Here is a 21,493-nt window from a genome sequence, read left to right as displayed (position 1 = left end):
AGCAGAAGTCACAATGCTGGTCCGAGGCCTCTCCACAAGGAAGTGTATTTCTGTCTGGGTTAGTGGCTACATATGGGACGGAATTTGATTAGACTCCTTAACACTGTGCACGAGATACAAATACAAAAATAATCAAACATGAAACCATTGACTCATTCTATCTCTCTCCCTCACTCCAGATACTGATCTGTATTAAATTTTGTTATAAAAACACATAATTCTTTGATCAAATTTATTATTTTATAAAATGAAATATTAATAATTCTCAAGACTATAACGGCAATAAGCACTCCACTGATCCGGGTCCCAATCGGCTAAGTGCTGAAAAGATAACACGGGTAACAGTTCGCGTAACAATTGTCCGCCGTTATCAAATTACGAGTAATTGCAGTCATTTGTCAGATATTAAAGTATTTTGCGATACATTGATGGTTAGGTTGTTTTCTTTGTCTAATATGCAAACTCGATAGTGAAATATAAAAAGGTGCAATTCAGTACAGTTTTTTCTTCTCCGTTAATCTTTTCTTTTGATCGGATTGAGAAATTTACACTAAAATTTACACTAAAATCAATAGAGTTTTTTTTTTAAATTAGGTTGAAAAATATGGTCGATAAATTTTCCTCGAATTCGTAATAATGAATATGGTCGAATTTCAACTCTTGGACGAACACTAGTAAAAATAAATGGATATAAAAATATAACTATCAAACTTTTTAAACAGACTTCGTAAATAGAGGTTCTATCGTCGATACTTTTAGTTTTATCGATTTCGTGTAAGCGGTTTGATCGATTTGAATAATTTATTGTACATCATATTAAGATATATACTTTTATTCGATCAAAAAAATCAGAATCAAGATATTCTTAAAACTAAATCCAAGCTTTTTTTATCTTTAACACAATCTTGTATTGAGTAATGTGCTTTATTTATCAATGTTATTTTGACATGCGCTTTAATTTTTTAAAAGGCAAAGTTAAAAATATCTGTCGTATATTATTATAGAATCGAATTCCGATGTATTACATACAGTTTTTCAGAAAATCGTATAAAACCTTGAATGTATGCTTCTGACGGTTCTTGTTTTATATTTTAAATAATATGACAATGATTTCAACTGCTGAAGGCGCGTATATATTTATTGATATCACTAACAGAATCACGTATTTTCCTAATCGAACTTACATCCGTAGTTTCTTGGTTATATATTAAAGTAGCTTATATTAAAGCTGGCGTAAATAAATACATACAAGAACACTTCATGAACATTTATGTGTGCTCTCTTGAAATCCTGGCGCGGTGAAGTAAGTCGGATCTGCGGAGACGAGTGCTTAGTAGTAGTATTTTATATTATATACTTACACGTCACTGTGATTTAAGGAAATGCACTGCGTCTGAAAAGTTTTTTTTTACAGATGTAGGTTTTCTCACGATCCTTAACGCTATTTGAAATGATTTTCTAGAATAATTTTGACGGGAAACCCAGGAATGCTAATAATCTAGCTTACTTCATGTTGTATAAGCTCTGTCATTTATACATTTAGTACTGATAGGTAAAAAGTAAATTAAGACTGTAAAAACCGACACGTGTTTATTTGTAGACGTTGAAGAGATCCAGTTTCCACCTTCATCATTACATCAGCTAAAATTATTGTATTGTCACGAATTCATTGTTATCGATGGGAGAAAACGTATTTGCTAGTATTAGAAAGACATTATTTAATATAACAGTTCAACTTAGTCGAAATCAACCACCAACGTAATAAATATTTAAATAAGAAAAATTAAGTCTAAAAAAAAAGTTTCGAAAAAATAAGTAGCTATTTTTCATTTATGTCTTTTGCTCCAAAAACAAAAATTTGAATAATAAACTCATCGCACGTAAAGTGAGGAGCGCAGCATTCGTTGATCTCCAACTTATGAGTTTCTTGTCGGTATACTTCCCGCAAGAATATACTTTCCGAGCCGACGGTAGCTTTGCATTGAATTTAATCCAGTGTTAGACTCAGACGTACTTTTAAGCGTATATTTTAATAGTTTATTTTTAACAAACTTTACAAAATCATGAGCCTCTCAATTTGGATGTTTATATACATAGCATAACTCTTTCATATATAGAGGGATTTTAAAATTTATTTTTTATTTCGACATGGTCCCATTTAGAGTTCATAAAGATCTGATAGTGAGTTGCGGAGACAGACAACGAAACTGTTCAATAAATACCAGCAAATCAACCGCGGTGCTGTTATATTGTTGCTATGGCGTAGTGATGTCGGCTTAATAAATCATTGCTATTGTATTATCGAGCAATAAAATATTTATTTATTGCTATCGATTTTGGACCCATCATGGAAGATTACAATTTCAACCAGCGTCTTTCTTCTAAGAAGAATTAGGACTTTCTAGATTTGTTGAAACACTTGCCCTTATAATTGTACATGCGAGTGAAGCTAAAATACATAATCAAAAAGGGTTCCTGAATAATTCAGAATAAAACCATATATTTGCTTTTTACATCAAATTAATTTATTCAAATATATTTCATAGTTGCATTGTGTTCTCTTATAAGCATTTACCATATGGAAAACAACTATTTCGTATTGAATTCACACAGTGACTTATTTTATAAAAACATCGGCGCCCTCAGAACGAATAGACTAATAACAATTTAATTTTAAACTATAAATAAAATTTAAATTATACATTTTATATCAATTTTATATGCTGCTGAATGAGCCGTATTCATAATATCATAAATAAATGTTCCCATAGGACTTAGGCTGTTTATCGATGGAAGGACGTCGTGATTTCGATGCGTCCGTTCTTTTATAATAATAGTCGACCTCTCAGAGTATTCTATTTTTTACGAAATATAACGTAAGTACAATGGAAACGTTTAATATAAAGGACATCATTATCAAGATTTAATTTTTAGACACGTCATTATTCATATCAGTTATAGACAAACCAAACCTTCTCATCAAAGGAAGAGGAGGGCTTAGCCCAGCAATGGGCATTTACATGTTAAAAAAAAGTAGAAAATGTATGCTAAGGAGTACATTGCAAAGACACACTCAGAATTAATACATGATTTTTTTATTTATAGCAGGACGATGGGCATGGGGCCAGCCAGTCAGCCAGTGGTGATGTAAACCAGCGCTGGTAATGCGCCATGTTATGACATCTGAGGTTTTATATTCATGCAAATAACAATATAATTCAGTAATTAATTAAAAAAATATTTATTTTTATTTTATAATCTGCGTTTTATGTTAATATAGTATTTGTGTCACATATCATTTCAGAAACATATGTAGTATTATACTTACATATTTTTTTAATTTATTTATTGCTATAATAATAGGAGCAAATAGTAAGTACGATATTAAAAAAAGAAGTAATTGTCATAACTTATGCAAATCGATTTTCAGTGCACCTCAACTAAGGCGCCTTGGCCGTAGAAATAAAAAAAACATTACTTTTAGCTGGAAATCATGTCTCAAAATTGATTTGTTTCAGATTGTTAATAAATAATTCAAGCCGATTTATTTGTTAACGTAATACCATTAGCAGGACTCGCGAAATCCATTCTAAGTGCGCCTCTTCATTACGAATTGGAGTACTCCTCTAATTTCAAATTACACAATTTGGTTCATATACAACACAGACTGGACACGGCCGGCCGGATTTTGCTTTTTTTATAAACATACTGTGTCTATAAATTAAATGTCATTACAAATAGTGATGATCTAATAACGGACTTCGATTTATTTGCAATTTAATTGTGCCGATTCCATCCCATACAATCTCTATTTCAGTAAACTAAATGTTGACTTTGGTATAATGTCATCTCTTTCTTACGTCACGTATTTCGTAGGTGTTAAAGAAGATGGATATTATTTTTATAAATGAGTTTAGTTTAAATATTGTGTATGACAGAATCTTTACAATATTATAATTTTTTTCATTGAATTTAATTAATAATATGTATTATTTAGTTACCCAGTTTACAATAGAATTAAATTTAAACAAAAGTTCCGCTAAAAGTTAAATAATTTTTATTTTTTATAAAATATTAAAATAGTTTTCATATAAAAGTTTAAAAAGCTGTGCTTCAATTTTAAAAAACGTGATAAAATTTATATAAATAATTACAATAACTTCATAAAATTATAAAAAAAAAATGATATAGAAAATTTTATAAAACAAACTTTTCGTTGTCTTAATACGATGCCTATAATTATAATATAAAATATAAATATAGTAACATAACATAAGCAAAATATGTATTTAGACCGATATTTGTTGTTGTAAAAACAATCTGTGTGCGGAAACTCATTGCACAAACATTTTATATTTAATAACGGTAAACTCAAATTTTACCTTCCTATGTTTATAGAACTCAAAAAGTATTTTTAATAGTAGATTTAAATAGCTAAACTGTCTGACTTTTGTTTTAATTTGAGAATTTATCTATAAATGTTCATGGTTAGTAATAATGTGTCTTTTTCTTTCGAATATCAAATCAATCAAGACAGAAAGAGATAAATGTATGTTTAACTAAACAACGTTAAATCATATTTATTATATCATCTCTTATGAGGGATTTAGCACAGTCGATTTGTTTGATAAATCAAAGTCGCTTACCGCTGTCTGTCCCTATGTATGCTTAGATCTTTAAAATTAAACAACGGATTTTGATGCGGTTTTTTTTAATAGATGATTTGATTCAAGAGGAAGATTTATATGTATAATACAAGCACAATATAGTACAGAAACACTGATCGTTTTATAGATTTCCGAAGTGATGTCGTAAATAAACACATTTTTTGCGCTAACATTGCAAACGTTGGCTGAACCCTACGAGATACGGTTTGTATTGTTTAATGTTTGAAAAACTGTGAACGTTGTAAGACATTCTGTGGTATATTTAGTATCAGCGTTGCATCCGTGCGAAGCCGGGGCGGGTTAGTCGGCTAGTTGAATACATGATTGTAGCGTCACAGAGAGATAACGTGTCAACCACAGGCTAGTACTTATAAGGGTTTTTCAACATTTGCAAGTAGTCCATATAATATATTAATTCGGCTAATTGCCGGAATGTAATGACGTTAATACTCGTCCAATTGAAAAATTTGATAACGCACACTTCTACGAATAACACTGTATAATGGGTATTTATTTAAATACATAAAGGTCACATTTACGATGTTAACACTACTTAAAATTTCATATTTGTCTGTATGTCTGTTACATTTTCATGGGTAAATCACTGAACCGAATTTTATGAAATTTCATATAGATAAGCTTGAATCCCAAGGGAGGAAGTGTCCTTCAATACCCCCCACCCCACCGCAAAATACGAGAGAGTTTATTATATATAAAGATTAGATCATATTTGGCAAATTAAAAACTATATAAAGATACTAAAACAATCGACTGTGCTTCCCTAATAATTAAATCATTAATAAAGACACAATAATAAGCTTAACTTAAATAAGTTAACATTAGTCAATAAAATATACGGCAGTGTGAAAGTTCAGATACATTCAAACAAAGGGTAATCAAAGTTTAATAAAAGTAGAAACAGACTGAGATTTACTAACCCTATTAATAAATATCCTCATTTAACAGACAATCGTTATTTCAAAATTTAATTTATACCTATAGATATTAACTTAATAACTTTAAAAATAATATATTATAAGATAAATTATAAATACAATAGATTAAAATCAAGTGAAAATCCTTCAAATAAATCAAATTCCAACTTATAAGTTGACGTTTAATAAGATTACGTTAATTGAATGATAATTTGGTAGAAAATCTAATGTGACCTCAGTCTGAGTCAACCTTTCGAAAGATTTTTTCGTTATATATTTTTTTTTTGTATTTTTTTAAAAATCAATACGTACATCAAAAAGAGGGGATAGAGGGCTTTATTCGATTGATATGTAGAAAATTTTAAACACAATTATATGTTTTGATTGCTTATGATTTTCGATTTAGTCTGTAAATATATTTTTATATATTGCATTAATTCAACGCGACTGACTCGATCATGTTAAATTTTAAACGAATATTCTATATTTAAATGCTAAATAAAAATGATCATATTAACCTTGTGCCTAAAGCCTTACAAACATATTGTAGGTAATTTGGTTACGACTTATAAATCCGTTCTTTTTTTCGTTACAAGACATAAAATTATTTTTACTTAACTGTCAATATGTAATTATTATATTTGAATTTCGAATAAATATTTAGAACAATTATCATTGTTAATAATAATAAATGAAATAAATATTACATAATCGTGTCAGACGTCGCTACAATACTTGCCACTAAAAAGCATACTAAAATTTTATTAAGACCCTCTAATAATCAACTAACATTGCTTTAAACATCAACTACGTTAATTTTTACAAACTATATATAACTATATTACATATTTCTCTAATAAAATTCTTAATTTTACACTAAAAGCAAATTACTAAATTGTACTTAAATTTATTTGATAAATATTTTATATAATATATTATTATGTTAATCATTAATAATTATTAAAAAAAAAGGGTTGTTTTCAATAAAATAACACAGACTTCAATAGGTGATCCAATGTAGGGATCGTAAAGGGAACTCGTGTTCCATTCCGTCATTCAAATACATACATTCCTTTATGTACAAACGTTTAGGTTACTCCTTAGTCAGTTTATACCCAAAATGAAACATATGTATCAAAAATTACGAACGTTACGAATTTTCTTTATATAAGTTCTATTTATTCATGTTTACTTACAAACATCTCATTCTAAGTATTATACAAAACTGCATAATATTACAAAGGTCATATGTTTATGATGTGTTATATATCTTTCTCTTTCACACATTTTAATAAATAATACTAGAATGAGACAGTGTTCAATAAATAAGTTTTAAAATAGAATTTGAATTTGATATCGAATAAGGATCTCACATTTAAGAGAAGCGCCATCAAAACGACCGCAAGGAGATTTCACTTGTAAAGTTTTAGCCACACTCGTGCGACTAACTGCGACATAGAAACTTTACAATCGCTTAATCGCATATGTGGCGGCAGCTGTATTGTACTTTATAGAATTAAATTGCCAACGTTTTCGCTTATCGCAATGGCACAATACTCTTCGATAATATACCTTAACTTACATCTAACACCAAAAACAGCAAATTATATAAGCAATATCATACATAAATGCGTCTATCCAAAACAATCATTAAACTAACCTTATCATAGAGATTATTTACATAAAGTGATTATATGTGATTATGAATCATTGTATAAATATATAATTACATTCATTGATAAAAAACACAATTATTAAAACATTCATTTCCGTTCGGTAACGTATAAAACTATAAATCTTTATCTACACTCGTATTCGAACTTCGTAACTTTCCATTGCAATCCGTTATTAAAAAAAAATATAATAGTTAGTAAGCATATAAAAATAGCTGAAAATATTTATCACGAAAATTTTACTCCTTTAGAAGGACCTATGCTTTAACATCAGTCTTGCAAGCTTTGACCTTCCACTGAATATTACAAATACAATGAAAATCTGAAAGCTCATTTTTATGTCTACCACAATCTATCCTATAAGAATATTTCGAAAATGAAAAAAAATAACACAATTTTGAATAAGAAAACAATCGACAGAGGAAATTAAAATAAAAGCTAAAAGTATTTCGAAAATGAAATCATTTCTAACGCATTATACACACGATGCCGCATTCCTAGTAGAAAAATACATTTATATTTAAATATAGAATTTGTTTTTTTTTTTTTGTTTTCATTTTATATAAATTTATTTGTATGTGCTGTGACTGTGTATTATTCAAATTTTATTTATTCTTACTAAGGTTATTATTTACCAGTAGGTTACAATGACGTACAAGAAAATATAATAGTTAAATAGATATCTTGTTCTTTCTTAAATATTATAATGCTATTTTTTATTTATTTTTCTTATATTAATCTTACGAAATTAGATTATATTTAATAACATTTTGTGCATCCGAAGCGGCTCCACGCCAATGAAGGCGTCAATTTGTAATTTGTAAAAATGCTATATGATTCTTGTATTAGAATATCATTTTTACAAACTTCTGCTAAAATTATCCCTATTATGCTATATTTATTTTTATTGTGATTTCAACACAGTAACTCCCAATGGCCCTTATATATAAAAAGGATATATATATATATATATATACGATACATAAAGCTACAAATTAATTTTGTGCGAAAACTCTGGTCGATAAATACGATCGATCATATTATTTATTGCGTAAAGGGCTTATGTACCCAAGTATTTTATTATATATTAATAGTTTGTATCAATTACTAAGAGAGAATATAACAGTTAAGGATTCACGAAAACAATTTTTTTTTTTATTTTAGAATTATTTAAAGGAACAATAAATTTTAGTAAAACATACATAATTATGATGACTTTTTATATCAACGAATAAATTATTTTATTAAGTGGGAGATTTTTGGTATTATATATAGTCCATAAAATATAAAATGGTCTAATAGCCCGCAGGTAAGTATGTATATATAATATTATTTCTGATTAAGTGCTAGAAGATACATGTATAAATGTACTGTTAAGGAAATAAATCTATTTTCGCTACAAATACCAAATTTATATTCTTTTTATATTTTGTACTTATTTAGATTATAAAAATGTCAAGTACTTGACGATAATTTCGCTTAGATTTTATAAAAAACTATTTTCTACTTCAACCAGTTTACAAATCTTACATCTTATAATATGCATGGAAATACAAAAGAATTATTCTAACTATTATAGAAATATTATGCATGAACAGGTACATGCATTTTATTATTTCAGTTTGAGAAATCTAAGAAATACATGTAATATATTCTATTACAATTAAATCTGTAAAAAAACGATATGTTTCAGCGTAAATTATATGCAACTCTATGACATTTTTCACAAGATAGTATCCTATTTGAAATATGCTTAAAAATATCCGTTTCTGTAGAATATTACGAGAAAAAGTAACAAAAAATCATGGATACAATAACAATGAAATTATCGTGCTCTCTGTGCGTTTTCACTCCATAGTTATTTATTTATATACATTTTATCGAATTACGTATAAAAGTACATATAATTACATTAAAACATGATACAATAATTTACTTCACTAGATTATTGAATTGTCACGCGAGTCGAGTAATCGATTATGACACAGGACGACACCAAACTGACGAACTTAAATTCAAGCACAAAACTGTTATGTCGATATGCAGAATAACGTCTCTATTTGCTTTGCAAATCATACGAGACTCTGGACCAAAGGTCATATTTTAACACCAAATATTCTAGACGGATATCTTAGACACCCGTGTTATTGAATATGAAAGACACCGCATTCTTATCAACCGGTGGTGACCGTCGTGTCATCGAAGCGTGGTTGTTGTTATTGTAATGCCACGATTTCCGCGTAGACGTACTTGACGATTGTAATGCGATCGTTTCATAATAACGCAGCCTGCCGCAACATTTCCTGCTTTTAATAATCGCAACGAATCCCTTCCTATATTTCTTATTGAAGAATGCGTATAGGATCGGATTAATGCAAGAATTTGATGCTCCGAGCCATTGGGCTAGAGGCGTTACTACTGGGAACATTTCTTCCTCCCACTTTTGAACCGGTCCGCCTAATTTTATCCTTGCGAAGATTAGGTAAAGTGGAAACCAGGACAGCACGAAGAGAATCACAACTGCTACCAACATTTTTACAACTTTGACTTTGGACTTCTGTTGCATTCTTTCCATTTGGGCGTCTTGGGTATCCGTGGGAATGGACCGACGCCACACCTTAATCCAGATCAAAATATAGCACATTGTTATCAGTACCATGGGTAGAATGTAGCAGAATATGAGGTTTCCGATGACAAAGTACAGAACTTCGCTGATGGGGTTAGGCCAGACGTCCAGGCAGAGACGAACGTGAGGGTTGTCGTCGAACACAACAACCAAGTCGAAGAAAAACACCCAAGGCGTAGTGACGAGTATAGCGAAGATCCATATGAAGACGATCATCATTCTGGCTCGGCGTTTCGTGATCTGGCATTTCAAGGGCCACCAGATGGCCAAGAATCTGAAACAAATACAAACTGTTATTTGAATTTCGAAATTTGTAACTCTTCTGCTTAAGAAAACATTATCTTTGCTTTAAAGGTCATAATTAGGATCGAAACTTTTGTTTGCTCAGGTTCTTGGGTATATCAAGTATAATTCATGTTTAAACGAAGAAAAGGCCTAATCACTGATTCAGAGGATTCAAATAAGGTCGAGTTTATTTAACTTTTATGAGTCAAGTTTAAATACATAAATTATATTTACTGCTGTAAGTTAACTTTGTTAATAAAATATATAGAAAGAATTATCGTGCATTTTTACTATAATTATGATAAATTGAAAAACAGCTAAATTTAAACTTAATCTAAAACTATTGATCTATCTTATATATAAAAAAAAAACTCAGAAAATATGAGTCAGTAATTATATTATCATTGTCATATCTGATTATCAAATATCGCAGCCATTACAGCACCCAAAACCATTAAAAATTACCACTAAATTCTAAATCAAATGAAGTAAGAGAGATTTATTTAAAAACTGAAACAAAATAACATAAACTTGTAATATAATTGATTGGACAAGATCTGTTCTTAAGTTTTTTTTTTATGATATCTACTATATATATCTAGGCCCCCTGATGGTAAGTGGTCACCACCGCCCATAGACAATGGCGTTGTGAGAAATATTAACCATTCCTTACATCACCAATGAGCCACCAATCTTGGGAACTAAGATGTTATTGTCCCGTGCCTGTAGTTACACTGGCTCACTCACCCTTCAAACCGGAACACAACAGTACTGCTGCTTGGCGGTAGAATATCTAATGAATGGATGGTACCTACCCAGACGGGCTTGCTCAAAGCCGTACCACCAAGTAAAGTAAAGTTGTACTTCTTGACGGAAACAATGCTATAAATTTATAAGCATTTTTAATTACCCATTAATTGCAACCGCTGCAGTTGCAGCCGAGATTAAAGTACTAAATTTACTGAAATCGACCGCCGATATTGCTCGGAAGACGTAAATTCACTCAACCGGCTTATACAGTCTGCGAGGGTAATTGGCTCTCGTAAAAAACAAGGAAATTATGAAGATGCAAATTGATGGGTCTCAGACTACGAGGATATAGACCCCGTCTTAAAGATGTTTTGAAACATTTCTTTCGACGGAGTCATTTTCAATAATTACGCTTAATAAGATCTTATTTATCGGTACCAAAAGAATAGTTACCAAGGGCCTTGCAGTAAAACCGACTTCCTAATAATTTGCTAGAATAAACAAAATTATTATTTATTTAGTATATAATATAATTTCAAAATCCATAATGAGGGGCTTAAATATAAAATAATATACGCACTTGATGACTGCGTTTATGTAGAAACTAGATAGACTATTCCAACTTCGTACCGAATAAATTTACACAAATATATCTTATTTACCTCTTTGAGGTTGAGATTTCCAAAAATCCAATCTCACTCAGCACCTACGTCAAACGAGTGACTATGACAAATGTTACGTCGATCGAACTTATAGTTCTAAAAGTCGCGATGAAAGATATTTTGCAAACACCTGAAAAATTAGTACTTATATGGATTTGAACTCTCTATCCTTTTAGGGTTTAAAAGAGTTATTAACTTGGGAAATGTAAACGCGAAAAAACAACAGAAAATTATTCTATTTATTATTATATATTAATAGTTCAATGCCATCGTAAACACATTATCGTATCGAATAAACTAACACTAAAACATATCAGGTGTCATACCCAGTTTACCGTTACCTTAAACTCATTGAGTACATGTTAATACGCAAGGAGAGAAAAATACGTTGTGTATAATTTGAAAACTGCGATGGTTTTTAAATTATTATTCACCTGGGTCACCTGTTGGAAAGTGGTCAGTTAGTGGTCACATAACCAACTATCAACATTGAAAACTGAGATGTTTTGAGAAGTACCTTGTGCCTGTAATTGGCTCACTATGTATGCTGCTTGGCAGTACAATATATTATGAGAATGCACCTACCCAGACGGGCTTGTAAAGCCTTATCACCGAGTAAATGAAATAACATGACATATGTCTAACTTTACGTAATGGGTAGTGATGACCACCAAACTTATCATCAAATATCCGTCATCATTATTATATTAAATAAAATAATAATATTCGAAATTAATATAATTTTCGATTAAAAGTCACGCGTTTTAACCATTTACGAGATAACTAGACTTATTTTAAATAAACGTTAAGTGACATTACAACCAAACATTAGAGGCTTCGTTGAATTATAATTCTGATCAATATCGATTGACATTCGATAAAATGATTAACAAACACGTCTTACGTCTATAGTATTAGACGTATGCTTTTGCACGTATGAAATTTTACGTCAAAGTTGGTGGCACACTAAGTACGAATTCAATTAATGTAAAAATACTGATATCTCAATGAGATAAATTTTGTTTATCTATTTCATAAATGCTTACTTATATATTTGTATTTGAATAAATTACAATAATTTAGTTAGAAGTTACCTAAGTAACGTTCTTCCAGTATCTTTACTGACCACATGATATAAGTAAGTATACTTACGATATAATTATTATAAGATATATCAATGTATATGATATATAGAAAACCGCACAGTCTAAATTAAATGTAGAAAAAAAATATATAATTATTCCGAACAAGCCGTGAGTAAGCCAGCAGAAGTATTATAAAATTCTGCCACGATTAATAGACACCGGCTATCACACCAATTCAAGTGGTAGGATGATTAGCATCACTAAGAAGGTTTTCTTAGTTTAGGCTCTGACTAGTTGTCACTTAAACCGGTTACAATATTTAATTTAAATCAAATGCATTGTACCACAGGCTTTAATATATATCGACCTTCAAATGTCATAATTATTATACAAGTTCGTAACAGCATTCAATCAATGATTTTCAATTGAATCTAGGCCAATATTAACGTGTAATTGTGTCGCGTAAACAATTTATGTAATCTTATCTCCTACAAAGTAGGGTAATGTATTTACACTGATTGTTTATGTGTATGTTAATTAATTAATTGCAATTGAATTTGAAGAAGCTTCCCCGTTATTGTAAGATGTGACAATACAAACGCTGCAAGGCGGAAGGAAGCGTAACGTTATTATATCAACTATCCGAAGGTCATGTTTGTATAATTTATTAATGATTGTATCGTTTTTTATGTGTTTTAATAATTCGTGTCGTGATAATGTTATTATTGCTTTAAGTAAAATAAAACCTTCTTTTGATGTTGGATCCGTTCATAGATACACATGTGGAAGAATTTTATCTGATATTAAAGTTTGATTGCCTATTAGATTCAGAAGGTTTTAATTTAAAAAAAAAAGTAGATTTTAAAATATACTTAGCAATTTATTATAAAATATTTTATCTAAGTATATAATCTATATTAAACAAAATAAAAAACCTTTTGCGTGTGTTTTCTCACAAGAATAAGAGCTAAAATCTTCTCAAATAACTAACCAACACCACTCAGAAATAGATGATCTAAAACAAAAAACAACCGGAGAAAAGGCAGCTGACGGCTTGACAAATGACCTGTCATGTTGTTAGGCCCAAAGAATATTGACCCTATGCATTTTATTGTTTTCAGGTTCAATGACCGAAGGCTTCTATTACAAACGCTTTTGAAGGAGATCATATGTTCTAAAGGGGTTGAATGTTTCGTTTGTCGGATGCTAGTCGATTTTTGTGCTGTTGTATTTATATGTTTGCAAAGATAATAATGAGGTAAAATTTGTTAGTTTATATGTATGTTCGGACCTACTGATACGATTCCAAAAATAATTTAAACTTGTAAAACGCTACATTATCCTGAGTGCTATAAGGAATTAATATATATATCATTCATACTGGTCGAGCTAATACAATTTTTATTGCTAGAAAATCAGAAACAAATACCTCTTAAAACAAGATATCATGTTTCCAAATTACGTACAACCAAAATCAACGCTGTAGAAATCCGTTGGATAACAGCTTATAAATATAACATTTAACAATCAATTTAAATCACAAAAAAAAAAGCCGTCATACTGAACAAGATTACATAGATGATAAAAATCTTGCAATTAGTATTCGTTGATTTCCATACAGGATATATAACATACATTTAATGGTATATAATTATTATATGTGAGAATGAGTACGATATAATATATCCTTAGAAGATGTATAGATTATGTAGGTTTCTTATTAAATTTGTCATTGAAATAAAGATAAAACTTAAGTAGAAAACTAATATTTGAACTAAAGACTGTCTTTTTAGAGTTTTGTTATTCACTGTTCCTTACATAACCAATTTGCCACCAAACTTGGGAACTAAGATGTTATATGCCCTTGTGCTTGTACATAGTTACACTGACTCACTCATCGGAAAACCGGAACACAACAATACCAAGTATTTATATTTGGTAGTAGTATATTAGATGAGTGGGAGGTATCTATCGAAGTAAAAATAAAAAATAAAAAAGATCACGCAATTTCGATGGAGCGTATATTGCATTAAAAACCAAAAACTTGTTCTTGTATAAAAAGGCAATAAATATCTTAAAATAACAATTAAAATTTCGCATAAATCAAAATTTCAGCAGTTTCCAGTCGTAAGCCGTGCACTTATGTTAGCTGAACTCATAAACCCGATCAACGATTTGGGTTAAACGCAGTCATAATTCACGAAGTTAACGAATAAATTACTTAATATTCAAAAAAGGTGAAGAGGCATTCGACTTCATCGTCACTGGGTCCAGTAGATTGTTTTTTACTAATAAATTTGAATGTGTGATACTTTGGTGGGTGACTTTTTATTTGTTAGGATTATAATTTATGCTACACAATCATTGGTATATTAAAATAATATTTTATAAGAAGGAAGTTCGAGTGTCTCGTTACTACAAAATTGTCGCAAAAATTGTATATTAATATAGAACCAAAATACATATCTTTGATTAGTGCTGGTATTTTTTTATTGTTATTATTAATGTTTTTCATATATATTATATTTTGTGTGTTTTTTTTATTTTATAATAATATAAATTGCTCATTAATTTATTATAATTTTATTTTGTTAATAACTGAGTTCTTTTGAATTAAAAACTACTTGACTAATGCTTCCTCTGAGCATATTACAATAGGCTGCTCTACAGTTATACGTAAACACGTGGTAAAATGACACGATGCTTTTCGTCTCTGAGGATGTAAAAAGCTATATCTAACGATAGGAGCCATGATCTGCCAATGGCCGTGGACAAGGCGTGAGTATTACCCGATAATTCTGAGTACTGAACGGATGTGTTTATATATCTGTATATCGTGTTCGACAGTTAAGAAAAACATCGTCAGATGTGGATGAGAATCTGCCACGTATATTCAACAGCGCGTATTGGTAAGTAAGCTCTTTAGGCGAGGAAGTCTAGCTATGAGACATCAAAAAACTTTTACTTCTTTTAAAAGGATCGAAGATCAATATGATATTTAGAAATTATTACAACATTTACAAATTTTCTTACAAATAATCTTTTAGCGTATTTGCTCGGATGCATTTATTTTTTTTTCTAATTAAAATGTATTGCGAATTGTCGATGAATACGAGATAACGTTAAACTGACAGCTTTCAAATATTTAAAAATTTGTTTATCATGTCAAGGCTTTTGTTTCCCGTGTTCTCTAAATATATCCGATTAATTTGTCTGATTAGAATTTATGACCATTTCCTTCAAATTTACTAAAAAAATGTAATTGAAGTCCTTAATATTTTGCAATGATATTGATCAATTGATTTAATATTTTAGACATATTTTATTTTATGTTATAATTATCATTTGCCTGCGGCTTCCGCTTGCTTGCGCTTGCTTGCTTCATCTAATTATTTTTGTTCGATTACCTCGTTGGCCTATTGGGTAAATAAAAGGCTGTAGACTTCGAGGTCTTTGGGTGGAATCCCAGCATGAATAAATAAAACAGATATGAAGTTTTTCTGTCGAGGAATTCTTAATATCAGCTTGACTCCATTTCTTCAAAAAACCTATCAGACTATGAGGAAATAAAGAGTACTCTGTTACTCTTTGAAATTATTCTTGGGTTTAAAGGTATGTAGGACTTGTGGCTATGTGCAAGACTACTTTTCGTCACGTCGTGGTACGTTGCGGGATCGCTTGCTCCTGTACCGTAAGGTTGACTGACTAAAATTCGGCCGTGAGCACATTATTAAAAAATAGGATTAAAAAAATATTTCATCCATCCAATATTAGGTACATTACATGTTTTTGATTTTTAAAAACTTTTATGGAAAATAAGCCAAAAATTGCAAGTGAAAATAAAACTGTCGTCGTTTTAGTTTCACTTGCATTAGTTTAATTGTACAGTATTACAATGTGCTGCGTAATTTCAAGCGCTTTAAATTTAGACTTATGACGTGAAGTTTGAATTTCATAGTGTTCAAGGAACCCTAATAACCAAACTATTAATCTCGTCAAACGATTGACATTATATCGTCGGTGATGTAAGATGACGTACGCCCTTTTCACTTAAGACATCTTAAATAACGAACACAAAAGCTTATGGCACAAAAGCGTATGACGCAAATGCTATAATTATGTGAAAAAATACACCTTGATTTATTGAATAACGAATGGTGCCATGGATGCATAATGAAACCGACAGTGGCTTGTTCATTGGTTAAAATAATTACTATATCCATTTATTTTCTTTCGAATGTCAAATTAATCACGGCAGAACGAGAGAAAACAGTGCTAAACAGCGAGTAAGCCTTTATAATATATTTTTTTAAGTCTGAGTAAAATAGATTTTTCTCAGGGTCATATCATCAACACTCTGGTTCACCCGCTACGACGAAGAGACGAACAAACATCAGTCTATCGACTGGAGAGAGCAGATGTGCTGCAGGAATAAGGGGAGATAGGGCAATGTTCCATCTCACCAAAAATTATACTCTCTGTACTGTTATATCTGCTCATAGTCTTGCGATTGATTGCCGAATATAATATAATGTATATATAATAAATATATATACATTAAAAATTTTTTTTTATATATATTGGCGGATGGACAAATGGTGCATCTACTGGTAAGTGGTCCAGTACTTTAAGAAGTGTCAATCATCCCTCATATCACCAACACACCACCAACCTTTGACGCAAATATTATGTATGTCCCTAGTGCCTGTAATTACACTGGCTCACTAATCTTTTAAGCCCGAACATAACAATACTAAGTATGTTGTTTATGGGGTTAAAAAAAGTTGATTTTGAGATGTATCATTACTTATTTTATCGAGAGAGTTCACTGTTACTTATGTAGATCGGCAAGATACTGGCTAGAAACTGTTTATTTATAACGGAAGAAACAAACCCCGAGCAGTTTATATTATTCTTTATATCTATGATAAAATACCGCAAATATTTTTATCATTGCCAATTAATAAATTTAAAATTTTATTATAAAAACCATTAATAAACATGAGCGTATTACGCGATAAAAGTTTAATAAAGATGATAAAAGTTAGTATCCGTTGATATTAAAACAGAATAAAATATAATTTAATTGTATTTAATTAACATACCTGTGTATATTTTTATATAATTGGCGTAAATGTAACTGAGTTTATTATCAGTTCTCAGAAGGAACAAAACTTACAACCGCAGATAACTTTCAATTTAATTTATTCATTTTAAAATGAATATTTATACTTTTAAATAGAAACGTTTTACTCTTTGAATAATTTATTATATTTCTATTGAGAAAACCAGAATGTTTTTTTTTTATGAAATAGGTAGGCGGACTGACTCAATACTAACCTACCCCAGATTGGTAAGATGTTCCTTGTGCCTAAAGTTACACTGGTTCACTCACCCTTCAAACCAGAACATAACAATACTAAGTATTATTATTTGACTGTAGAATATGGAATGAATACGGGATTGTACAAAGCCGTACCACCATTTAAAATTAATATATTTTTAAAATGTTAAATAAGATTAAAATTATAATGAATTAACATATAATCAGTACCACGGCAGCGATTCTTAAGGTAGTGTTAAACTACACAGAACATATTGTTGTGAATAAATGTGTGTGCAAATACACTGAGTGTACTTTCTATTTCTTTTCCTGACACGATTGGAAACAGTTGAGATGCAGGACATCGTGCTTCCAAACTCCGGGTTGCTGAAATTTTTTTGCCAAAATTATAGTTTTTTTTTATTTGTCCATTCCGAGATTTGATCCTTGAACCCCAGATTCGGTGATTTTATCAGCTATCTAAGGATGGTAAGGTCAAATAAAAAAAGTCAATCGAATAAAATGAATCAAATACTTATTATATTTGATTAATTATATTAAATACAAAATGAAAAATGTTCGTGTAAAATAACAGTGACCTGTACTTACGCGTGAGTTTACAAATTGCTCAGAAAATATATTTATTTCAAAATTTATTTTATTAAAACAGAACTTACCATAAACACAACATTTTATTAGCCCATTTATTGCAGTTAACAGTCAATAACACGCTTCGACCCAATCATAATGACGCGAAATGACAATTCACGCGATCTTTACCGTCAAAACGTAGTTTCGACAATTTACCGAAATATAAAAACGAAAATCGTTCACAGCATATTGCAAATAAAATCCTTTAAATTTTCTTTTAGATTAATCAATATAATGTATAGTGTCAATAATTCGATATTTATTGCGTTGATAAAAAATTTTGGCGCCCTAAAATCAGTCACGCTTGACAGCAGTCTGGGCTGTTTGACTGCGACATTGACATAAAAAATAGCATAATTAAACATGTGTGCAATTCGCCAATACGTATTTAATTAAAATAACCCTTATAGAATAGTAATAAAGTCGATAACGGCTTATAATGATTGATTGAATTATTTTTATTTTGTTTATGATTCAAGTAGCAGTTTGCTAATCGATTTGTAGGCTATCCGTACCTATTATGGGAGAAATCGTATCGAAGTAAACGCTTATTAAAAATGTAAAATTTTACTTTCAAAATATGCAAAGTACATTTATTATCGACATTTTTAATGATATATCGATGTGAAGTTAATATATGTACGATAACGAACTCTAAATCAGAGTCGTGACACGTTTTATAATTATTAATTTTAATTACGAACTAGTTATAATAATCTTTATTTATACTTTATTGAGTAGAATAAAGATTTATTAGCTAAGAGAACTTTAGATTTCTAAATACTATTTCTTAACTTGGTTTTATATTTTTGTAGGATTTTCTAAGTATTTTTGGACCCAACTCGTTTCAGAGATAATAAAACAAAGGTTAAAAAAATAAGTTAACCTTTTTTGACGCTTATTGAGTTATTTTTTTTTTTAAGAAATAATTTATTTTGATCATAAAACTAACTCAAAAAATATTTTAGATTTGTTTTAAAAATTTTTCTTAAAATGTTCTCAACCAGCGCTGAACGCTAGAAGAATTACGAACACAAATGTCATACATAAAAGAATACAGTGCTTACGGCGCTATTCGGTTAGTTTCTCTTTATTCTGCCACTAAACAACTGTACAAATCCAGCTCAGTTATAGCTCATTTTAAATCAGACTATATATATTCCGCTTATAATCTTATAATCCAAATATTGCTAAATATAATATGATGAAAACAAATTCATCAATCAAAATAAAATTTATGCAAGAAATACGATTACAGGATTGAGTTAGTAAGTTGGCCATTTTAATAAGGCCGCACATCGGAAGCCAAGCAAAGCAGTCCTTCATCTGAACACTCTCCACTAGTCTCAAACTGAAGTACCTTCGTATTATGATTTTAAGTCTAAGTTTGTGCAAATATTTGTGCAAATTCATACTTTCTTAAAATTTGTTGGTGGTCAGAAAAACATCATACTTTATTCATAAAAAATATTACAAACCCCAGAATCCATCACCAAATATTAATATTTATATATTATAAACAGTTGCTCATTTAATATATGAAAGTTCTAATAAAAAGCTTTTTTTTCATGTTAGTTTGAAACACGATGAGTATAATTCATATGAACTCATTCATAGCTGATGCGATAAGTAAATCTGATCTTCGCGTAGCTGTGTTTGGACCATATTGACGCCAATTACGAAACATCATCTGTTTTACAATACCCAATTAGGACCCATTCCATGAAGCAGGAGATATATCACATTCAACAGTCTTATTGTCTTATTACAAAGAATTTTCGAGATCCAAATGAGGTAGTTATGAGGGAGTTGAGCATTTAAGATAATCTTGGAGATAATAAAAGATTCAAGCGTCTGTTGTGAAATGTTTTAGAGTATCGCAGTCATAAAGAGCCCCATTTTTCCGTCCCTTTTCTGAGCGTATAAGTGATATGAATCATCGTTTTGCGTAACACGAATGACGTTTCCTGAAGGACGACGTTGAATGAAGATATTTTTTTTCAATTCATCCTTCTTTTGCCACTATATTTTGTAATGAGATGGTCCAGCTAGGACAGGTACATCTTAAACGAAGATGATGCGTTTGAATCCTGACAAGATCCAAGATTAGTTTCGTGTGCAGAATAAGTACGTATAAATCCTCTAATAATATATCTCAAGCAAACATTCCGTAACATGTAGTAACGGAAATAATCAGAAACATATTTATATGCAAACCTCATTAACATAGCTGCTAGAATAAGCTCTGAAATTTTCCTCAAGAAAAGAGATCTGAGACTTTTGTTATCTAGAGCAATTGAACAAACATTTGCTATTGATGCTGATAAAGTCAGGAAGATAGTTTAAGAAGATTGTACTTTTGCGTCCGAACTGAGAAACACGAGCTTTAGAAATAGTCTAAAAGTATTTTAATATTAAATAAGCATTTTGCATTTAAAGAAATGCGAAAAGAAACGTATCTTGTACACAATGCAATGATTTTATAGTTTGTGATGTTGTTTCTCAGATAAATCTAGAATGGACAGATCATCACAGATCATTGATAAACGTTAACGTGGTAACAGACGCATCTGTACAAAATATATTAGAAAGGATTTGAATATTATTTTAAAGAAGCTCAAAAAAAATACCTTACAAATAATTAGCACCAGATAGATGAAATCTAATTATATCAAATTCTGTTACATTACATTAAATAATATTATAAAATCTGAGTGTCCGGGTAAACGCCCGGATAACCCCCATTCTCTGTATGTTAAAGGCACACGTGAGTTGAAAAAATAAAACTTTGCGTCTCTTTAAGATTAAGATGATCAATTTTTTTTTATGTGTGTTA

General features: G+C 30.1%; 1 protein-coding gene across 1 annotated transcript in view; it reads right to left on the bottom strand.

Annotated features, from left to right (window-relative positions):
- Positions 1-9,115: 9,115 nt before the first annotated feature.
- The window catches only part of LOC113402344 (neuropeptide SIFamide receptor-like), a 147,002-nt gene continuing 134,624 nt past the window's right edge, over positions 9,116-21,493 (bottom strand). Inside the window, exon 3 of the mRNA XM_026642566.2 lies at positions 9,116-10,175. Within this exon, the coding sequence (XP_026498351.1) occupies positions 9,407-10,175 (769 nt within the window). The 3' untranslated portion in view covers positions 9,116-9,406. The remainder of the gene's footprint in view (positions 10,176-21,493) is intronic.

Source organism: Vanessa tameamea, chromosome 12 (genome assembly GCF_037043105.1).
Source record: "Vanessa tameamea isolate UH-Manoa-2023 chromosome 12, ilVanTame1 primary haplotype, whole genome shotgun sequence".
NCBI classification, from domain to species: domain Eukaryota; kingdom Metazoa; phylum Arthropoda; class Insecta; order Lepidoptera; family Nymphalidae; genus Vanessa; species Vanessa tameamea.
The sequence above is the reverse complement of the archived record's forward strand: the minus strand, read 5'-3'. Positions and strand labels throughout refer to the sequence as shown.